The sequence below is a fragment of the Cololabis saira genome, chromosome 17 (assembly GCF_033807715.1).
Source record: "Cololabis saira isolate AMF1-May2022 chromosome 17, fColSai1.1, whole genome shotgun sequence".
NCBI lineage: Eukaryota > Metazoa > Chordata > Actinopteri > Beloniformes > Belonidae > Cololabis > Cololabis saira.
The window spans coordinates 18989025-19012627 of record NC_084603.1 but is presented as its reverse complement, the minus strand read 5'-3'; the positions used below and the strand labels follow the sequence as shown (position 1 = coordinate 19012627).

The window sequence follows — 23603 nt, the reverse complement described above, 5'->3', positions numbered from 1 at the left end:
TTGACATATCGGGGTCATTTTATGATTCGTTTTATTATTGCTCTTACATACAGCTCCTTTAACAGTGTTACAAGACAAAAACCAGGACACATGACGATACCAGGTCAAAGCAAACTTGAAAGTTTATGCACGTAGCCTCCACCTAGATGAGAAAAAAGATGCACTGAAACCACTACACTTGCTTCTCTGAGCAATAACCTGCAGTCTGAAACTCATTAACATCAAGTCACACTAAACAACTTTTTTATGCTGTGAAAAAAAAAAAAAAACAGTGCCACCAGGTCTGTAGCCTGAAGAATCTCAAAAACTAAAGGCCTGAAGGTGAGCTGAGTATAAACCCGTAGGAATGGACCTGATCAGCGTAGACACAGTGGAGACACACATATGCACAAACACAGAAATATAGCCACAGGCAAGAGGAAGGAGTTCAACAAAGTTGTTCTCCTTGCAGAAGATAAAGGGATGCATCCAAAGCCTATAATTACACACACACACAACTAAAAATCCAAAAATCTCTTTCCAACCATTACCCCAGCTTTTTCCTGAGCAACTGGATCAGATTTCCTTCAGAAAATACGCAGCGCTTTCTGAACTATTTTACCTCCAAAGTCTCTCTTTCTTTGCACTTCTTCCGCTTGCTAAAAAAAAAGGGTAAACAGCCGGAGTCTGAGCCCCAGTAGAGCATTAAAGATATTAAAGCATCAAATAATCAGGAGGCTGCCACAGTGTGTGTGTAGCGGCATTTCTTAAACTGTGCGTGTGTGTTTGTGTGCCTAGACATAATTTGCCCTGCAGTTTGTTTGTTTGTTTTTTGGTAAATCTTGATCAGCGATAGAGCCGGAGGGCACAGGGTACGGCAGGAACAATCATTTACTGTCGGCGTGTGCAATTGCTGGGGATGTGTCGGTACATTTGTGTGTCTTCCTGTTAGGAAGGGTTTTCCACCGACTCCTCCCTACTTCCCAACTGTACTTTGAAGGCCTGTGTTGGGGCCTGGTTACTGCCAGTGCTGAGGTCCAGACTCTAGAGTCCAGACCCTAACAGCTCATAACTAGAGATTACACACAAATGCCGTATTTGCAAAGTACCTAACACACGACACTTCCAGATGATGCTCCAGAGTTGATCGAGATCCCAGGTTTTGAAATGAACCGTGACGAGATGGACAGATGCGCTGAGGGACGGAAACAGCCATCGCCAGGAGATTACACTCAATTAAAGCAGTGATGAATGAGCTGGGTCCTTCTATGTGATTGCTACATTTATACTCCATACCACTTGACTATAGGGAGCCATTGTGTGCACATATGGCAACCAATCATGTGTTCATGTGCACCCAAGATGGACTGCCCAACAAACACCGCACTGGTTTGTTATTCCTGGACTGGAACGGCAGCATTCCTCAAACCTCTGCTTGGAGATTCCAAGGAGTAAGCATATGTGTGTGCCTGTGTGTGGATGTGGGTAGCCTTTTCTCCTGTTTGCGTCAGTTCCAATCTGAGGGCGGCAGAGGCAGCCTTCACATAGACAAACTGTCGGCATCTGCCCAGAGAGGAGGAAGAGGGAGGAGGACGAGGAGGGGGAAGGCCTCCTTTGCCAGCTCTGCAAGTGAAATCCCTGTGTGTGTATACTCATGACGGATCTAGACCACACTGTGATGTCTTATTTATGCCGTATCAATTCATAATGACCAGCGCAGTCCCCAGTGTGAATCTGCTCCCATGCACGAGCTCACAGGAACGTACATGTTTATGACGGAGACGGTCATCGCGGCAGAAGTCATGAGTGTGTGTGTGTGTGTGTGTGAGTGTGTGTGTGTGTGTGTGTGTGTGTGTGTGTGTGTGTGTGTGTGTGTGTGTGTGTGTGTGTGTGTGTGTGTGTGTGTGTGTGTGTATGTGTATGACTGTGTGCATATTTGCCTCTATGAATATTTAGAGCATCTAGCTCCTGTTTGTATGACTGTTTGTAGAGCACCAGACATCGGACATACACACACAGACCACTGATGTACCGGCTCTTTAGAGTGAATATTTAACAAGCCTCGATCCATCTGTTCAATAATTCATGAGAAAGGACACAGAATCGTTAGGAAATATAAACACTGCCGTTTCCCCCTTGCTTTGTCCCTCTTTCGCACCTTTGACCATCTCCCTCCAACTTTGTTGTCCTTCTGTCTGATCTTTCTTTCTTTCTTTCTTTCTTTCCTTCTCACTCTCATTGTGCTGCGGTTGTGAATATTTCAGATGGCAGAGTGGTTTTTAAATTACCCCCTTTTGGCTTCCGCTCTCCTCACATGGTTTCGTCTGCGTTTCTCGCTCACACACGGTCCGACTCGTAAAGAAAACAGTGACAAGCCATAAAAGCCACTTTTACCAGCTGACAGGGACGAGGACAGGAAGAAGGGGCAGGGGCATGGCATCACCGTGAGGTACTTTTTGGTTGGCAACTGGGTTACATCCCCCCAAAATCTAAACTCAATGCCAGCTTTTCTTTTCTTTTTTTACTCAGAATTTTAAAGATTTTCCAAAGTACAACAAATAGAATTTGCCAAACTTAAGTGGTGCACAGGTAAGCATAAATGAGTAATAATTTTCAATTATTTGACTGCCTGTGTAAAATTTAAGAAGTACAACTTCTATTTTTTAGTTAATTTCAAGGAAATATAGTTAATTTCTTTAATACAGATATATTTCTTCAATGAGGAAAACTTGCTCTTCACTTGCACAAGAAAACAATCACAAAGTTTAGTTGAGCTCTTAACTTAAACAGGATTATGGATGTCTAAAGTGACAACCTCCCACAAAAATCTGGCATAACTCAATGATTGTGTTGCTGCCTACTTCTGAAATTGTGTGATTTTGAAAGATTTGTTGGCTGCCGGGGAATAACCAGAGCACAACAGCCTCTCTGTTTTAAATCTTCTCTCATCATCACATCATGCTGCATTTGTCATATTTTGGAAGCGGGTAGCTCAAAGCTCTAACACTACTTTGAAATGAGGTACACCGCATGGATATAAGCGGTAAGATAGGGCTAAAAACCCGCTGCTAGGAACAGAGCTGAAAAGACATGGTTGAAAAACGAGCTGTTGTAGCATCGCTGAGGTATTTTGACATCACCTGACAGATTGAGAGCATAGGAGGTTTAGTCAACCTGTTATGAAAGGACCTTAATATGCATCTGACAAACCTTTCAACCACACCCAATAGCCTCTGTGTTCCTGAGCTATAAAAAGGACCACAGATATTAAACCTTTTCACATTTCTTCACTGTCTTCTTGCCAGATGGATGACGGGATTAGAGAATGCGTTTGTGAAGTTTAACAGCGTATTGCTACAGGAGCCAAGCACGTCAGCCTCAAGGCAGTCAGCCTTGTGTGACTATATCTCATCAGCTTCAACAAGTTCACAGCCTCGAACTGCAAAACAGATCTGAAATATCAGGAAAGAACAGTGAGCGACTGTCACTTATGATATCTTTTTCTCTTTATATTTATATATTGAAATAGGTGCTCTTTTGATATGAAATTAATATTTAAATTTAAAAAAATGTGGGTTTTTTGGCTCATATGAGAAAGGCCAATTGAAACAAAATGTTAGGGTATAGACACCTCTGATGCAATGTCAAAAATAATAATGACCATTTTGTGTTAATTCAATCTTTAAGAAGCTATTCTCTGTTTTTATTTGTGTCTGCAGTTCGCTGAACTGACGGCGGTCTGAACTGCAGTGTTTACTCAGTGTCAGACAGACCAGAGTCAAGAAATCAGGATGTCTGCCACTGATGGCACAGAAACCTCCTGATGAAGATGGGTTGCCATGGGGACTGCTGCCAAGCAGGGGCCCAAACGGTCCTCTAAGGGAGGGAGAGAGGGAGGGAGGGAGGGAGACAGCCCTAGCACACTGAAGCAGGTCATTCATCAGCAGAGACAAAGAAAGGGAAACGACAAGACCAGCTTGAAGCATTAACAGCCTGCCAGATGCACACATAGCCCAGTGTTATACAAACACTTAAACACAGTCGTGAGGAAAAGAAAAAAAAAACACTTTTGCATCAGTGTTTCATGCAGTCATACACATAAAGTCAGAAGTCAAAAGAGTTAATTTGCTTGCTTTGAGGCACAAAAATTCTTGCAACACCGCAGTCAGTTTACAGGCCAACCAACTTTACGGGGATGGAAATGAGAAAATACACTTTATTGAAGGATAAAGTCAAAATCGAGAGATATGATTTATAGGTTTTAATGATAACGCCCATTATTTATGTGAGACCTCCTTCCCCTCTTCTCACACCGAGCTACTGTTCCCAAAGCATCAAGCGATCAACAAACACAAAACACAGCACCCCTCCAACACAAACAGAGAAGAGGCAGCCCTGCATCACACATAGCTGAAGCGGCTCTTTTATCTCCACTCAAAGCCGTATAAAGAGCGTAATCCCTTGTGCGTGCAAACCATCCACACATTAGCACACAGCGATGTAATTACAGTTATTCTGCGTGTGTTTGTATCTAATTATTGTTATTTACATTTTCACTCTTTTTCTCTTCTGGCTCTCTCTCTCGTGTGTTTGCTTCAGTATTCCAGCGTGTGTTTTGGGTTTGTGTACGTCGTAATACCTGTTGCCAGGCATTAACTAGGAAATGAAAAATTAAAGATCTTGAAAGAAGGATGAGACAACCGCCACCTCCAAAAGCTCCTGCCAGGATTTCCTCGGCTCCCTTGTAGTGCAGGTACTACCACACCCTTTTCACCTCCCTGCTCCTCATTCTTACCTCCCGGGGAGATGCACAAGAGAAATCCTCTCCTAGCCATTCCTTCACCCCAGGTTGGTCATAAACGACAAGAGACGCCCCTTCAAACAAACCTGTGATGTTGCCGGTATTTGTTTGTGGCAGTTAGGAGCAACATGGTAATCAGAAACCGCAAAATACCCCTTTACCTCCTCCTTCCCCGTCCTTCCATCCTGAGCCACAACCAGATGCTATTCCCTGGGGCCAGCTATCAGGCAAACTCCTCTCTCAACCCCTCCAAGTCTGCTCACCTATTCCTCTTTTCCCCTCCGTGCAGCACTTCTTCCTTCCTCCCGCTCTCCCACTGCGAGAAGACACTAATTACAACCATGGACGAGTAGATTACAGATCTGAACCTCAGTGGAAGTGGGATGTGGAGAAGTCAAGGGTGGTAGGATTGGGGCAACAGGTCGTTAACGGTGATGAATGCAACTCTATTTTCACTGTTATTGTTCGCAGCGCCTCTTGCCTTCGCGCCACCTTTCCCGAGCGTTCCTGTTGGTGCCATCCATCACAGGCAGCTTTAACCAACTCTAACTATCTCTAATAATCTCTAATCAATTCCAATTATCTCTCCCTTGCCCCTCATGCATCATTGTCTTTGTGTCTTAGAAGAGGGGGGTGCGCCTTCCCCGCAGAAAGCAGAGCATGTAAGCCTGAAACATCAGTTCTCCGTAATGTGCACGATACAATAGATGCTGCACCTGCGAGGTTTTGAGCTTCACCAGAAATGTGGAGTCTCTTGGTGGGATTTAGTAGAACCCCATTCCAAAGTGAGCACTTGCATTTATTCTCCTTTGTAGGAAAGACTCATTATCCTGTTAGCTTAATGACTCCATGGGAAGTGTTTAGAAACTCCCCACAAAACAACACTCCACCACTTTTATTAACCCAGTAACAGCCTTTTATTAACCCGGTAGCTTTTTCCTCTAAAGTTTAATGAGAGCAACAGTCTCATCCTCTCCTGTCCCTCGCTACTCCGCTGCCTTTGCCCCTTTTTCTGTTTGTCCTCTCAGCGGGATGTCTATGACAAATAGCAACTTTGTTATACAAGCTGTCCCCAAAAGCCTCACTCTTGAATGAGCACAACAAAACCAAAAAGAGAGGGGGTGGGGGTCGAAGAGATGGACAGCAAGAGTGTAAAACTACAGAGAAGAAGGGGAGTAATTAATCCTGCCTCCAAGAGAAGGAAAACCATCTGGGTGACTGCTCCACCTGAGGGTAGTGAGCGTTCACATTAACCTGACTTGTTGGGATCATAAAAGCAGAACCTAATAAGCCCCTGTGAGCTCTCCGAGCTAGTGTAAAGACACAAACACGCTCTGTCCCTCCATGCGCCTCTCTGTCGTACCCAGGCTCACATGCAGAAATGTACACATGATAGAGCGGCAAAACTCTTCCTCCGGGAGAGGAGGACCTTTTATGTCCATTAAAAGCTGCTGGCATGAGCAAGACAAGGCTGTAACCGAGCCGCCTTAGATTTCAACCAGAAGCCGCACCACTCTGGATTTAAGAAACGTTTTCAGCAAAAACCTTCGTCCTCTACTGCTGCCGCTCCTGATCTCACTTTACCAGTATTCATTTTTAACAAGCACCGAAGGCTTTAGGAGAATATCATCTGTCAATCAATCACAGGAGCCATGAAAGACAAATTGTTATCAATTTCATGTAGCTTGATTGAACATTTGTTTTAACTGTTAAACGTAAGCCGCTTCCACACGTGAAAACTTTCAAGGTCCATTACAGATCTCTTTCATCCAGCCAAGGATGAAGAGATGAGTGTAAACACAGACGCATAGCGAACCGATTAGGCAATGTTTAACAATGTCTCTTTCTCCAGGACGTGGCAGAAACGCCAGTTCAGAATAATCAGCATGAAGTTGGACTGGATGAAACAGCAAAACCGCGTTAGCACAACACTCTCCTGGCAGAATCCGCCTCACATGGACTAACCACACTTGTTCAAGGCCGGCCGCTGGTCTGGGAAACCTCGACCTGCTCCGCGTCTAAATTCCAGCTAGGTACGCCAATGGAAACGGCCATCTTTGTCCTAAAGGAAGGGACCGTTTCCCAAAAGCCAGAGAGGCTGTTTTTTTGAATAATAATAGGTTTGGAGGAGATAGTTCCAGGGAAGTGACGGATTGATTCAAGATGTTGTTAAACATCAAACAAAGGATAAACAGATGGAGGTCTGAGGTTGGGGGGTCACTGGTTAGTAGTGGAACTAGGAGGACAGACGGGGGGGGGGGGGAAATGCTTTTTCCAAGTCCGACTGTTTCATTACTCCCAGATGCTCCAGGTACCTGAACTGAAACTGGAGCTGGAATGATCAGCTAGTAACAGGGACACTGATTATCTGGAAGAAAGGGGGAAAAAACCCAGTTGATCCTCGCAGCAGATGGTAATAAAAGTTTAACAGTTCTCTGGGACTGTCTGACTGCAGAATGAATGGGCGGAGTGATGCACGGGGGCATGCCCGCACGGAGCTCGTCTGAAAACAAATCAAAGACTGCAATGACACTTTTCATTGATTTCATGGTAGGAGGGTCCACGGGGACATGATGTAAAACAACACTATCCAGTAACACAGACATCCTTTCACCTGGAAGTTAGCTCACAACCTTTTACAGTGACATGTCCTTAAGCTCAAGGCCCCGGCTTCCCGTCATCAGTCAATTCTCTTGCTGAGAAACCAGAGAAATACTGCAGAGAAGCGGAAAGGAAACCCCAGCCATGTGAAAAGAACGGTTCCCTTTTGTCTTTATAAGAACCGACAGACTAACAACTCTTAGTGAATATTGCTGTCCCTTCCAGCGAGGGCAGTCAATCCTAATCGTTCTTTAATTGTGTTTAAACCAAACTGAACCAAAGCCAACATACATCAAATTGACACCACTGAACCACATTGATAGTTTGCATAATAAAGACAGGACAGAGAGAGATGGCCCGCCTGAGGACAGAGATGTGAGCATAAGTGTGCAACTGGTGTGAAATTTGAACAAGAGGAGAAAAAGTGGATGTACTTACAGTCGCGACAGGGCAGGGTTCTTCTGAAACAGCAACTCAGGAAGCTGCTGCAGTTGATTACGGTTCAGCCGCCTGCGGCAGGGAAGATGCACGATCAACCAGTGAGTTTGCATGCGTGTCCCTGATTTTGTAGGCTGTGAACAATTTCTCCTAGCTGCTGCAGAATCAGCGTAGCCACAGGCTATTGTGTTTCACTGCACGCTGTCACATAAATATCTAACTGAAAGTTCAGGAGAATTACACCCCGACTCGGAGACGGTGTCGTAAATTGTCTCCGTACAGTTGAATTGCAATGCTGTGCCCTGGGGAATTTAGTTTTCTGTTGATACTCCCAGAAACAGCAACATTTCCGTTTAGATAAGTGAATTACATCTGCCACTTATATGGACATAAACACGCTTATTTGGGGCAAACTCTCAAAACATGATGCTACTGAGTAAAATGAAGACAATATAATAGTTCAGGCCCAAGCAAGTGTTGATCGGTTGGCGTTTGGAGGTCCATGTCCAATACACATCCGTGAGGATGAGACTTCTGATGTCTGTTTATGTCTTATTTATGTTCTTACATGTGTAGAGTCTCTAATCCTTACAGCTTACGCTCACAGGACGTTCTGCGCATGTTCGTTCCTAGAGCCAACACTGAATTTGGGAAAAAAGCCTTCAGTTACGCTGCTCCCCGGTCATGAAATGACATACAGAACGATCTGAGATTACCTGAACTGATCACTCTGGGGGAATTTTCGATCAATTTTAAAGGATCGAGAAACTAGTTCTCTCGGGCAATGTGCTTGTTTTTAATTCAAATGGTGCCAAAAAGTTTTCAAATTATATGGACCCGTTTATGTTGTATGTAATTTGTGTTCCTGACTACCAGAGGTGGACAGAGTACTCGACCCCAGTACTTGAGTAAGAGTACAAATACTACTGGTCAAAATTTACTCCGTTACAAGTAAAAGTAGCTCAGTCAAAATATTACTTGAGTAAGAGTAGAAAAGTACTTGCTTTTAAAGGTACTTAAGTATCCAAAAGTAAATGCTTTTAAATGTACTTTAAGTAAAAGTAAGAGTAAGAGTAAGAGTACATTTCTTATTTTCCACATCAGTAAATTACTATATTTTTTCTAAATTAATTGTTGCGGCTATGTCTTGACAAACGCAGGCTACTTTGACGGTATCGTTTTGAGGAGGTTTGACGTATTTCCGCTTTACGTACATCCCAGTGGAGAGCGTGCACTGTGATAGGTCTCCTCCTTTGACAAAAACAGCTTGTGTCCAATAGGATTTTAGGGAAGAAGAAAAAAGAGCAGACCTGAAAGTAACGAGTACTTTTCAGCCTTCCTAGAAATTTACTCGAGTAAAAGTAAAAATATTTGTCTTGGAAATGTATTCAAGTAAGAGTAATAAGTACCAAAGAAATCTAATACTCAAGTAAAGTACAAATCCTCTGGATATGTACTTAAGTACAGTACTCAAGTAAATTTACTCCCTTACTGTCCACCACTGCTGACTACAGTGTGCGATTGCTGTTTGTTGTTTTTTGTTGTGTTTTCTGTTGTAACTTATGCTGCCCTCTTGGCCAGGTCGCTCTTGGAAAAGAGATTTTTAATCTCAATGAGTCTTACCTGGTTAAATAAAGGTTATTATTATTATTATATTGAGGCAAGTCTCCCGTATCAGTGGTGGTGAACACAATGGCACAGCGAGGGTGCAAATGTGAAAGTCTGGCTGCTGCCGTGCCTCCAGAGGCATTCAGACAGATGTTGGGACCAGTGCCCTTCACTTCATACACCCAGTATGTGCTTGGCCGGCTGAGATGGAGATTTAGAGCGTAACAGACATTAACGGTCTGCTGCTGCTGCTGCTGCTGCCGTCACTTTGAACTGTACCTGCTGTTGGGTTTGTGGCTTTTACACATACAAAAAAAACCAGCCACTTTATTTCCACATTGGTCTGGCACATGGAGATGTCTACCCAATGTTTGGGATCGGTTGAATATGGGAGGGGAGAGAAGGAGAGTGCCGCATGGCCTCAACATTTGGAAATGTAGATGTTTAATGTGGGTTTCAGATCAGAGTAAAGTCATTTATACGTTAACCACTACGTCTGCCTAAGAGTGTCGGCCCATAAAGTCATCTGCGGAGCAGGTTTCCATGCGGGCAGCGCAATTGATTTACTAATGAGCTGGTTGAGGTGTGGTTAATTGTGTTTGTCTGTGTGTTTTCCTGACCGCTTTACAAGCTGTCGAGGAGTACTGGTGCTGTCCAGATGAGCCAGGGTCTGTGGTGGGGGAGGCCTTTTAAGCCCACATATCCCACTGAGGGGCATTCCTGTCAGGCAAAGCTAATAAAAAAAATATTCTTAGCCCACACTGGACCCTCTCAGCACCATCTGACCACAATGGATTGACTGGGAAGTGCCTCAATCGTGAAAACTTTGGCTCCCACTGTTAATCTCACTGCTGTGAACTAAAACACATTTTGAAAAACACGTCAGTGAAGGGCGAAATTTTATCTCCGGTTAAAGATTGAAAAAAAAAAAAGGAAAACGAGAAAAAGCCTGTGTACAGTGAAATCTAAGCAGTACTCACAGTCGCTCCAGTTCCTTCATGTCATCGAAAGCCCCACGCTCGATCACCGTAATTTGATTCTCCATCAACTGCCTGCAGAAAAGGACACAGGGGGGAATATGTGACTTTGATGGTCACTTGGAAAGAAAAGTATTGGGGGGGGGGGGGGGGGGGTTCTCGCAGTATGTAATTGAATGCAGTATATTCAACACTTCTTACAGACACACACACACACACACACACACACACACACACACACACACACACACACACACACACACACACACACACACACACACACACACACACACACACACACACACACACACACACACACACACACACACACACACACACACACACACACACACACAGAGGGCAGTGGTAAGGACTGAGGGCACAGTGTGGAATCTTGGCAGAGGCGGCAGGGACAGCAGCCAGGAAAGTTTCCAAGGTGGCTCAGAAAGTGTGAGTCTGGGCTCTAGTGTGGTCCGGAGGGTGTATCAGCTGGGTGGAGATGATACCAAAAGTAGGCAGGGGGTCAGGAACTGGGAGGTGACATCCAAAGTGACGCAAATGGCACAACCGACGGGAGAAGAAGTGTGTGCGCCTGTCGGACACTAATGAACAGTATCAGAGTTTCAGGCACTTTACATCAAGGCTATTAGGCATAACCAAATAAACAGGGATCCACACGGACATGAAATGAACACTCGCAAACAGTAACACATCCTTTCCTGACCTACATTGCCAAAGCTAACACACACACACGCACACGCACATACACACAAAAAAAGGGTTTTGGATGGTTTTGGAAATGTTTCAATAACACAAAGTCAGGAAGGAGAGAAGTGTCCAGCAGCATCAGGCGCAACAAGAGCTTTCCTTCATTACGTATACAACTGTTCTGTGTTGAAAGCAACCTCTCATGTCTCCTGTGAGGCCACGGCACGCTGCAACTCAGCAGTTCGGGCTTCCTCTCCATCGAATATAAATGCTAATCACTGTTCACACTCCATAAACATGGAAAGAAAAGTGCAATTCAACTCAGATTTCTTTCTCATGAATTTAGATGGGAGTGAAAAAAAGAAATTTCGCACACAGTCTGAGGGCATATCGCCTACGACTTCTCAGATCTCTCTCAATCTACTTTTTCCCCTTTGTTGTTCGGCTTTTTCCTCAAACTCACACAAGCATACACACATGGACTCATCTCGACCAGCCCAGCAGCCAGTGTCAGATGAATGGACGTAAATCAGCTGTGTTGATTTTAGGCTGCCAGAATAGCTGGCAGCTGATTGCAAAGATAAAACTCTGTTCCTTTTTTCTCCTGGGGGTCGCCCTGCAGGGGTCAGCAGGACCAGAGGTCAACACGCTGTTAGGCCTAATGTCGTCGGCCCGCAGAAGCAACGCACGCACAGCCACTGACATATTAATCAAGGATTGCATACATGGTTGATATTCAAATTGTAGGCTGTTAGCATGCGAGTGTGTATATGTGTGTAAGGACATTGTGGTCATGTGGGAGAACCCGAGACTTTACTGCAAGAGACGTTTTGTCTTTAGTCCTACGAGGACTTGATTCCTTCTTACTCGCGAGTGACAAGTTGGCAACATGAAGGTGTTGAACCTCCATATGCAGGTGGAAGGTGGTGCAGAAAGCAGGCAGACATCTCAGAGGAGACAGAATACTGGCTAAAGAAGGACAGGGGGGTGGGTGAGTAGCGATGGGGCTTGAAATACTTTGGCTTTGCTGGCGAGTGGGAATTATGCTTGGTTGTGGTACAATTAAAACATTAAAACAAGTGCGGGTCTTTGCAGATTCCCCTTAGGCAGCGTTTCCTTTTTTTTTACCCACTTTGACACCACTCACAAGTATATGCACATGTGTGCACACGTTCAGACACTTTTACAACTATTTTATTACTTGAAGTCACAAGTGCTGTTTAATTTCACCACAGAGAGAGTCAATGACTTCACCTGAATGTGCCAACTGTGCTGAGAGTCTACTTTGGAGCGCTGCCTGTGTGCACCTTAAATGTTGATGTGTGGGAACAGAGGGGGAAAAGTGTGTGGATCTGTGTGTGTGTGTATGTGTGTGTGTGTGTGTGTGTCTAAGGGACAATAAGTGCACCGACAGCAGACATAATACACTGTGAGAGAAGTCCATTACATTGCTAGCTGCGGTCCCTCAGTAGCCTAATGTATTTCTGAGTGGGACTCTTGACGAATGCGTTGCCACTTCACTGGCTTTGTGCTAATTTGAGCAGCAAGTCGACAGAAATGCAAGCGGGAAGGTCACATACAGCACAGGTATGCGTGAAGTCAGACAATGACACGCTGCACCGCGCACACAAACGTCTCATCGTTGGAGACAAGTACTTACAGAACTCGGAGATACTTCAGTCCAGCAAAGTCGCTCTTGGTGATGCGTGTCAGGTTATTTCCATTCAGTTCCCTGCAACGAGAGACATGCAAACATCCATTAATAATTCATCTTTTTCTCTTTTTTCCTCCTCCTGGATCTGTTAGGCCCGGCGACTGGAGGAGCAGACTGTGGCATGGAGGCATCTTCGTCTACTCCCACCATAAGCTCTGCAGCAGATACCACCACACACTTCTGGGACCAGTGATAGACAAACACACAAACATACACACACAGTAACTATTAGGGGTGTAACGATACACTATTCTCACGATACGGTACGATACACGATATTGAGGTCACGATAACGATACGATATTATAGCAGTATTTTTTTAACAACCTTGAATGAGGAACATATGACTGGAAAAAATTGTCTTTTATTTGAAAGACACAAAATACAAAACAATGCTGTGCATTTGCCCTATTGTTACAGTTTGTAATGCTTTATAACTGTTTTAAGTTTTAAAGAGAAAGCCAGGCCAACCATTTTCCACAAACTGAACTAAAAGTAAATGTCAGGTTTGCATTATGCATCTTCAGTAAACATATTTTGCCACAAACTGAATAGTTTCTCTCATGTTTGATTTGACTTTTTTCTTTCTAATTTAACAACTAAAATTAAATAAATAAATAAAAGTAAATAAATACATACAATTTTGCATCATAAAAAAGATTGATTCATGCTCACCTTTTAAGTGTAAGAGGAGATTTATTTTTGTTAAGAAGTTTATTTTGGTAATTCAAGGTTCATTATTTTATAAATATATTCTTTATATTCTGATGTAAATCAGGGACTATAATGACACTAGTCAGTTTATCTGTAGTTGTTAATATGTTTTAGATTGGGCGGAGTGATACAGCACTAGGTGCTGTGTTGATGTTCTAAAATCCTACGCTGTTGGGCGGACATTGAAGTACACTGGAACTCAGCAGAAGTTGTCCCGTGTTTATCCTACTCACCACCCCAAAAAGGTTTAATTTAATAAGGTAAGGCTTAACTCTACACCAGCCTTACATAAGTAAAGGTTCAGAGCTCAAAACGGGACCACAAGACGGGACTAGTTTCTTCTGAGCGGAGTAAGATTTTGGTTCCCGGGTCGAGGTGCGGTCGGGCTGCGGCCGCGGTCGGATGCGCGTTTCTAGTCAACACAATAGATTAATATTAATAACCCAATATCGCGATACACTTTGTCACCTCCACGACACGTATTGTGACGTTTTTGTATCGCGAAATTTCGTGGCACGATATATTGTTACACCCCTAGTAACTATAGCTCCGTGCTCAAGCATACAACTGGTATAATGCACTCACTGGCCACGTTATTAGGCACACCTGGTATGTAGGTATACCAGGTGTACACAAGAAAGTGGATGACGAGTCTATGGGATGTGTTTTTATTATGTACAAATTGCCGTGATGTTAACTCTAACATACTTTGCTGGGTAGAATCAAGTGGTTGTGTTAAAGGGAAGTCCAGGCTCAGTTCTAGGTCCACTGGGAGATATTAAGAAGTCCTATTTAAATGGAAGCCACATTTGAGCTGCGTGTTGGCCTTTCTGTTCCAGCACTCTCCCACCAACACACACACACACACACACACACACACACACACACACACACACACACGCCCTCCACTCAGTCCCCCCGCTCTGTCTACCATGTCCTTCTACAATTGCTTGGGATTAGCAGGAGCCAGCAGAGGGGATTTGGGTAGGGCCGCAAGGCCAGAAAGCTAAGTGCTGTGGATATAATGGGAGCGGGCTCCCTGCTGAGAGCTGACCATCTCTGCAAAAAGGAGGAAGATACGAACTAATGGGAAAAAATAGGCTTTGTTTAAAAAGGTGTGTTTTATACCGACAGATATTAAGTCTTTATGAGAGTACTGCTTATTCAACACTAACTTTTAATGTTGAATGTCTGTGACATGAATATTAGAGGTATGTATTGTCCTCCGTGGCTGCAAAAGCCCCTCAGTAGCAGGTTGTATTCCTGCGGCAGTGGGAAAGCAGAGAAGGCATGCAAACTATAAAAGTTACACCATGACGAGAAATGCAGAAATATGTAGTTTTTCCTCATTTTGCAAGTATGATGTGTCCACCCAACCCCGAACCCCCAAACTCTCCCTCCTGAAGCAAAACCAAAAAACAGGCTCCAAATCTACACTCAAAGCACAGGTCTCTCTCCCTCAGTCACTCTCCGGTCTAATGACCACTCGAGGGACTGTAGTGCTATGCAATACGAAAGAGAGCGGTCATTACAGACAGATGGTTCGTGTGTGTGTGTGTGTGTGTGTGTGTGTGTGTGTGTGTGTGTGTGTGTGTGTGTGTGTGTGTGTGTGTGTGTGTGTGTGTGTGTGTGTGTACACAGGTGCATAGACAGGCTAAGCGATACAGCCACGGGAAAATAAATAATGGACTGGGCTTCATTAGCCTGGACTCCCATACACACACATGTGGTGCTCATTACAGGTGCTTACGCAGCTACACACATGCACACACACGCTATGCTGGATTCCCAATGTCTTATCTTCAGGGTGGCCATTGCTGATGAGTCCCCCAGGACATCTTAAAAAAAGAGAACGCTAGAAATTGCAGAAGAAGAGAGACTGTTAATGAGAGAGGTGCCAGGATTTATGTGTGGAAAACGTAAACAACATGAACGTCTTTGCCTTGCAGCAATGAGATGTGTAGGTTCTCCAAGTACTACTCTACTGTGCAATCACATTTCATGATTATGTGTTGATTGAAATCAGGTGTTTGGACAAAGTGAACCGTTCAAGGAAGGTGTTATCTGTAAGTATGCACCTGTTCAGGAACGCTGCGACTTTTGGACCAAGCTCAGCCACCTCCTGCAGGCTCTGACACTTCATCCAATCATTCATACCTTTTACCAACTGCATTTTTCAGCAGACGCCGTGCAGAGTCTTATCATCATTTCTCAATAATGTTCTGTCATTCTGAACAACAAAACATAGCTGTGGTTTTTATGAAACTGGACTGCAAAGTAACTGTTGCACGTGAACGCTCGTGGGAGGATGCACATGTGCAGAAGTTGGATACAAACACTGAGGACAAATTAGGGACCTACAAAGTCAGGTACGCCTTTTCAATGTAGGACCCTTTAAGACTATATAGTCTAGACACACATATAGTCTAGACTCTGCGGTACTTGTGTCGATTCCACGTCCAAACAGGACAAAGCATTCCAGAGTCACGTACAATTCATCAAAGGAAAAATCTGCTGTTTATTAGCAACTGTATCAGTCGCTGCTGTGTTTTTTTTTTTCTTCCTTCAATCAAAGAGAGCTTAGCAATGACTTTTGGCACAGCAGTGAAAGCATGTTAACTCATTTCATACACAGATGTTTTGTAAGACCGGCTCTTGGCAGGTTTTCACATTAGGATACCACAGTATTACCGTGGAAGCTGAAAATTATTAGGTATCATTTTGAGCTCCTACAGCACACTTTTTTTTAGTCGAATCCATTCTATCCTCTAGAAAGCTCCGAAAGAATTCCCAATGCTGACACACTTCCTGGGGAGAAAAGCGAATTTATGACATCACTGTCACTAATCCCTCTTCATCTCCAGTCCCAAGCTGATTGATGCCTGAGAGTGTTTCCTGGTCCACCTTCCCTCGGGTGGACACACGGCAGCTATGCTCCTCGACTCCACATCTCTATAATTCAAAGGGGCTCGGAGCGCTGCTACGATACTGAAAAACTCATTACGTTTATTTCTGCCAGCTGCTGGGGTCCCCTCTGCAGAGCGCGCTTTGGACCTGTTTCGAATTGAGCAACAGCGACATGAAACGAAAGGCTAGACAAGAGGGCGGATAAGAAAACACAGTGGTTCACTAAGGGCCGAATATGAATACGATCAAGCAGATACAAAAATCCACATGTGCTCCTATACCATGCATACTCTTTGAAGACTGTCTTCATGCACAAACAATGCTTGTGGCAAAGAAATTTACATACCGGCTGGGAAACTGGCCAAACTGGTCAAAAGAGAGACTTCTGCTGGCTGTAAAAAGTCTTAGAGACATTACAATTTATCTAAAAACATGATAAACCTGAACATAAAACCAGCAAAGATGGAAATTAACTTCAATCTTGCCAAAGCCAAACTCTCTTCAGTCAAAACAAACTGAAACAGGAAACATCTTTATTTTACAACTTAATAAACTAAATTCAGATTGAAGAGTAAACAAGTCTAAATGAGGCATCATTTTGTATTTTGCCTCATTTTCCCTTGAATGTGGATCTAAATGAGAAATGCATACATCAAGGTGCTCTATTTTTACAAAGCAGTCATTCTGTTTCGCTGCTGTGAGCACTGCAGGACCATTTGTCCTGAACAGCTTTAGCCTGGCAGGAAAGGCACAAGCCAGCTGATTGAGAACCAGCAGCATCGCAATATCCAAACTCCTCTCTGTGGAAACAACCTGACAACCAGAATCCCGAGGCCTTACGAGCGAAGGCACGGATGCTCCATAACCAAGGTAACAAACCGGAAATGCTCTTTGATGAGACAAGCGAGCACGCTCCCTGATGAACGTACAGGTTGGGAAGCTGTGAACAAGCAAAACATTTCTCCTCCCGCAGATTGGAAAACATATGGAGGTGACAGCCGCGAAATAAGCCGGTGAAGATGTGGGGGGGGGGGGGGGCAGTCACATAGAGGCAGGGGACAGACAGAGCTACCCTGACAGGGTTGTTAGCTGTCTGAAAGTGACGGTGTGAAGCAGCGTGGTAGAGTGTTGCGAGCATCCAGGGAGCTGTGAAGAACTGACAGACTGTCTGGAAAATGTCGTGGAGAGATGAGGCATCATAGAGCTGCTGCTGGTGGGATGAGGAGACGGAGGCCTGAACGGGAGCTGAGCAGAGAGGAGATGAAGCAAGAACCCGGATCCAAATAACCTCATAATCCAGGGAGGATGAAAGGAAGGGAGGAGGCAGCAAAGAAAGATGCTATGAAGGAAGAAATTGATGGTGGGAGAAGGAAGGAAGGAAGGAAGGAAGGAAGGAAGGAAGGAAGGAAGGAAGGAAGGAAGGAAGGAAGGAAGGAAGGAAGGAAGGAAGGAAGGAAGGAAGGAAGGAAGGAAGGAAGGAAGGAAGGAAGGAAGGAAAGAAGGGAGGAAAGAAGGAAAGAAGGAAGGAAGGAAAGAAGGGAGGAAAGAAGGAAGGAAGGGAAGAAGGGAGGAAAGAAGGAAGGAAGGAAGGAAGGAAGGAAGGAAGGAAGGAAAGAAGGGAGGAAAGAAGGAAGGAAGGAAGGGAGAAAAGGAGGAAGGAAGGAAAGAAGGAAGGAAGGAAAGAAGGGAGAAAAGAAGGAAGGAAGGAAGGGAGAAAAGAAGGAAGGAAGGGAGGAAGGAAGGAAGGAAGGAAGGAAGGGAGGAAAGAAGGAAGGAAGGAAGGAAGGAAGGAAGGAAGGAAGGAAGGAAGGAAGGAAGGAAGGAAGGAAGGAAGGAAAGGAGGAAAGAAGGAAGGAAGGAAGGAAGGAAGGAAGGAAGGAAGGAAGGAAGGAAGGAAGGAAGGAAGGAAGGAAGGGAGGAAAGAAGGAAGGAAGGGCGAAAAGGAGGAAGGAAGGAAAGAAGGGAGGAAAGAAGGAAGGAAGGAAAGAAGGAAGGAAGGAAGGAAAGAAAGAAGGGAGGAAAGAAGGAAGGAAGGAAGGAAGGAAGGAAGGAAAGAAGGGATGAAAGAAGGAAAGAAGGAAGGAAGGAAGGAAGGAAGGAAGGAAGGAAGGAAGGAAGGAAGGAAGGAAGGAAGGAAGGAAGGAAGGAAGGAAGGAAGGAAGGAAGGAAGGAAGGAAGGAAGGAAGGAAGGAAGGAAGGAAGGAAGGAGTGATGGGAAGAAGAGCAATGGGAAAGAATGAATAAAAGAACAAAAGAAGAGAGGAATGATAGGAGACGAGAAGGGTGGAAAAGAGAACAAAAATTAATCATGGAATGAAGGGGGGAAGGAAAGATAGGAGAAAGAAAGAAGTAAATGGAAAGAAGGGGGTATAAAAGAGTGAATGTAAGGAAAGAATGGAGGAAGGAGTCAAGGAAAGAAGCATTGATGGAAAGGAGGCAGAAAAGAGGGAAAGATGGAATGAATAGAAAAAAACAATGAGAGGAATGATGGGGGAGAAAATGGCGGAAAAGAGAACAAAAATGCATCATGGAAGGAAGGAAAGAAAGATAGGAGAAAGAAAGAGAGAAGTGATGGAAAGAAGGGGGTATAAAGAAATGAATGGAAGGAAAGAAGGGAGGAAGCAGTCAAGGAAAGAAGCAGTGATGTAAAGGAGGCAGAAAGGAAGGAAAGATGAAATGAATAAAAGAAAAAAGAAGAGAGGAATGATACAGGCAAGAAGAAAGGACAGATGGGTGGAAAAATGAATAAAAACTGAATTACGGAAAGAAGGGAGCAAGGAAAGATAGAAGGAAGAAAGAAGTGATGAAAGGGAGCGAGGAGGAAGGAGGGAATAATGAAAAAGGAAGAAAGGAAGGAAAGTGAGTGATGGAAGGGAAGCAGTAAAGAATGAAAGATGGAATGAATAAAAGAAAAAGCAAGGGACAATGAAGGCAAGTTGAAAAAGATGGAAGGATCAAGATAACACAGAACCAGAAGAAAATAGGAATTATAGGGGAGGAAAAAGGGAAATATGGAAGGATGTGAGGTAGGAAGGGAAGGAAGAATAAACTATGGATGGAAAAAAAGACAGAAAGAAGCCGCCATGACCAAAACAACAGCCCTAAACCCAACTTAAACACTTCTCTGCACACTAAGAGGTCACATTTCCACCCAGCTCTGATAAAAAGGTTCCCTCTGCACTGAATGCGGCTTTCAGACGAACCGTTAAGACCCTCGACTGTACATTTATATTGTGTGTGCGCCAGCAGCGATCATGGACGTGCACTTGTGTGAGCAGGGCGGCAAAGACTGTCTGGGTGTGTTTTCCCAACGCCCGGGCTCCTCCAGGGATATTTACAGTTTTCATTCTGCACAGTCAGGCCTCAGGAGCCAGATTATTGATAGGAAAGTTAAACGTCAAGCAGGTCAAACACAGACTCCACCCAGTGTGGGGTCTCCTGCACCCCGCAGAGTCATCTCTCGTGTAAACACCTACAGTTAAAGGTAAACACGTTTATTAGACGGATGAAACCATGTATATATTTATGTAGCAAATGTGGGAGTAAGCACAAAAAAAGACAGAAAAAGAGGCCACGTAAGACACAAGAGAGACGAATAACACAGACTGATCAAACATGGATGATTTATGACAATCTGGAGGTTAAAGTGAATCAATCAAACATCTGTTTGGATCTGGGACTGGTACAGGAAGAAAAAGAGCACTGTAGAGGTGGTGACTGAGGGGTCTTTCATGGGTTACACTGTATCTGGAGTTTGTTCAGCGGCTGACTGAGGTTCTGTTGTTGCTTTTTGTGTTTCGGCCATATGAATGTGGACTTCAACTGTAACATGCATTATGTGTGTGAAATGTCTGTGCTCTGCCACATCTGTTACGTTTCATTTATTGCAAACACAAGGAGTTGTTCGCCTCACAGATGTCTATTGACACATTGAATTTGTTGATTGTTGCATGTGTGCTTTAATCTGTCTGCTGGTTTCCAATGAATGACGACTTTTACACAAACTAAACGTTCACGGTTAAGTTGCGCTGTGGCTATAAATTGGCTATTACGGAGCTCTATGCCTCAGTGTGTCAGATTCCACCGTATTCGGTAGTTATAGTGCCTGCTTCAGCATTATTCTTGCTCCCTATTCACTCAGCTGTCATTGGCTACCAAAATTAAACCAACAGACCTGTTCCTGCCAATCACGTGCCACAGCGACAATTGGAAGGTGTTTCTTTTTTAACTGAATCACATCTAATGTGGGAAAGGCTGATCTGCAGGAAATGCATGGTTCGGGTTGGTCTGGGTTTGGAGTTTAGACGAGGCACCAACTATCTAACTTCTGCACAGAGTCTCAAGCCGAACCAGTTTTGTTGCAGTTCCTCGACTGACCACTAGAGGCTGGCTGCAAAAGTGACCTCTATGTCCAACTTTAGAGCAGAAATAAACATATTTACAACCTGTTTCAAAAAAACATTCGGCTTCGATTGTTTGATTTCACCCGCATCTTTTTTGTACCATGCCAGGAGAGTTTATGTTAGGCAATACGTTTCTTTCTAATATGATTGATTGGCAGTTGGCTCAGCCAATCGCTAGTCATTATCAATTACCATGTAATAGTTTACTGTATATAGTTTAGTTTTAACATGAAACATGATTAACTTGAAAAATACACTAATGTACTCCAAGTAAGCAGAACAAAATAAATCTCATGTGCAATTGGATTTCTGCCAATGTTGAAAGTTGGCTCGAACAGAAGCGTGAAATATGGATTACGACGGCACATCTAAAATGTCAGCCGAGTGTTCACTTATGTGCATTTTGACACGCATACATGGCCCATCCCCTTTACTCTCCAGCTTCTCGCCGGCGAGCCAGCGGGGTTGAAAGCAAAGCTGGTCTTTTGAGAGATGAAAGGCGATCTAGGCGGATTCCCCAAATTCGATTTTCATAGTCAGCTGAAATGCAGGCCCTCTGATACAGGCGTGAAAAGGAATAATGCATGTGCACTCACATATGCACATCCACTTTTATCACAATGTACTGTATATGTTAGGCACAACAAGTTTGAAGAAAATTTAAAAATAAAATGCTATACACTGGATTTAGGTTATTTTTGCCAACACTCACACATACACTGTTGATAGGATCTTTTTTTTTTCCTCTCATGGGTGCAATTAAACACATCTATAGACAATCTGTACTCATCTGGAGAGCAGGCCAGCGGGTCTGCGGTGTGAATAGACACACAGCAGCTGGCTTTGATGCTTAGCCATAAGCCATCCCTCTGCTTAGACAAGCAACACTCCGACTGTTCGTGTATTTTAAGAGTAAAAGGGTGACTTAAGTGGGAAGGCCAAATGAAGACTGAAAACTTCAGAGAACCGTAGCATGAACTATGACCTGAAAATGCTACCTACGTATTACCCCTTGCATTGATGGAAAAGACAAAGTTCACAAAAAGTAAACTAAACAGACAGCTAGTGTGATGGCGTCCAGCTTGGGATTCAGGAGAGAAGACGGCTGCTGTGCTTCATACGCACTTAACTGCGCTACTGAGGTCCAAGCTTGTTTTTTCACAGTGCTCTACACTGTGCATAAACATACTCGGCATGATCTTCATTCCAGGCATTATTATTACTCCTCACAGGATTATCGGCTGAAGATGGATATATTAGACCATGAAAAGGGCCTGGATGAAATTCACTCGGCCTTGGGGTTAGACCTTAGCTGTTCTCCATAATAAATAAAATGATCCTGTTTATTCATTTATTAGCTCTCTGTGGGTGATTTACAGCTCTCCGCACTTCTAAGTGTACTAATCTGCGATAGCCGCTTTAGTTACTGTGCCAGCTTTGACTTTATGGAGCCCGGCTTCCAACTCCCCGGTCCACCCTTACCTCATTTCTTTGTCTCTTTCTTTCCCCTTCAGCCTGAGCTGGCAGGTAGTGGGCAGGCTGTGTTCAGCCATGTCGGGGCAAATTACGGATCAGGTGGCTGGAGAGCCGTCAGTGTACCAGCTATGCGTTCATGCCAAAAATCCCTGCAGGCATGCCCTGGCACAGGCACACACACCTCCCACCTCCGGCCCTGAAAAACGAGCTCATCAAAGCAACGCAGCCTCTCATCTTCAGCCGCTACCAACCGTCACGTGTGCCCATCTAACATTACTTATGCATGTTCATGATTAGGAACAAACAGAAGTGAATGCACGCATGTGGCGCTCAGCCTCCTCTATCCTACAAAACCCCCAACATGCCCTCGAATCTCAGTGCAAGGTGTTTTCTGGCACACAATAGCACTGGCTTTTTGCAATTACATGAATGTGCACACACTCGCAAAGACACACAGCTCCTCCCCTCTTGCAAATCAGTACATCCACAGATGAGACATGCATTTAATCTAAGCAGAGGGGCTGTTAGGAAGACAAAAAAGGGGAGAGAAGGGTTGTGATTCAGTCTGATATCTGTTAGGTATTAAAAAGTTGATATGAAAAAGTAGTGTAACACGCCCACTTTGGTTGTATGTCAAAACAAACAACAGCATGTTCAATGACCAACACTGATTAGCTTTACAATAGGCCATTAAAACCTATATCTGAACATCATCTGCACTTAATGAGACAAAGGGAAACTTGAACTAGATACAGCAGCCGCAGAGGTCTAACATTTCATGAGGTGTGATGGGACAGTGAATCCCAGGATGCAACATAGACTAAATCTGAAAAATAAAGCAGATTCTGAAAATTTTCCACCACAAAAGTTAGCCACAACTTGGCTTGGTCAAAGGTAATTACAGCATCTATGGTTTAACCCAGTTTACTGCTAGAGATTTACAATTCTGCAGAGGGGTTGAGATTGATAGTTTTGGAGAACGTGATACTCTAAATTAGGTGCGGGGTAAAATAGTTTATCAATAACCAAGGCCGCGTAAATGACTAGTTGTCATTTACAATGCAATAATAATAATAATGTGTGTTAAACCCGTCTTGAAAATTGTATCAGGCCGCTTTAAACTGACTTTAAATTGCTTCAAATTGAACTGCACTGAACGGTTCTGTTGAAAATGCATTGTTTCTGACGTGGATCGTACCCCACAAATCTAGGGGATTATAAGATAAGGGAGTGATATGCACCCCTCGGAGGAGGGAAGAGAGATGCAAGAAATAAGG

The 23603-nt window shown here is 44.0% G+C and overlaps 1 protein-coding gene across 5 annotated transcripts in view; it reads right to left on the bottom strand.

The window, feature by feature from the left end:
* The window catches only part of LOC133464041 (slit homolog 1 protein-like), a 94466-nt gene that overhangs the window by 68073 nt on the left and 2790 nt on the right, over nucleotides 1-23603 (bottom strand). For all 5 annotated transcript variants that reach the window (XM_061745981.1, XM_061745983.1, XM_061745982.1 and 2 more), the window contains exons 2-4: nucleotides 12773-12844; nucleotides 10408-10479; nucleotides 7820-7891 (exon numbers count right to left, since the gene is read on the bottom strand). In XM_061745981.1, the coding sequence (XP_061601965.1) occupies nucleotides 7820-7891; nucleotides 10408-10479; nucleotides 12773-12844 (216 nt within the window). The remainder of the gene's footprint in view (nucleotides 1-7819; nucleotides 7892-10407; nucleotides 10480-12772; nucleotides 12845-23603) is intronic.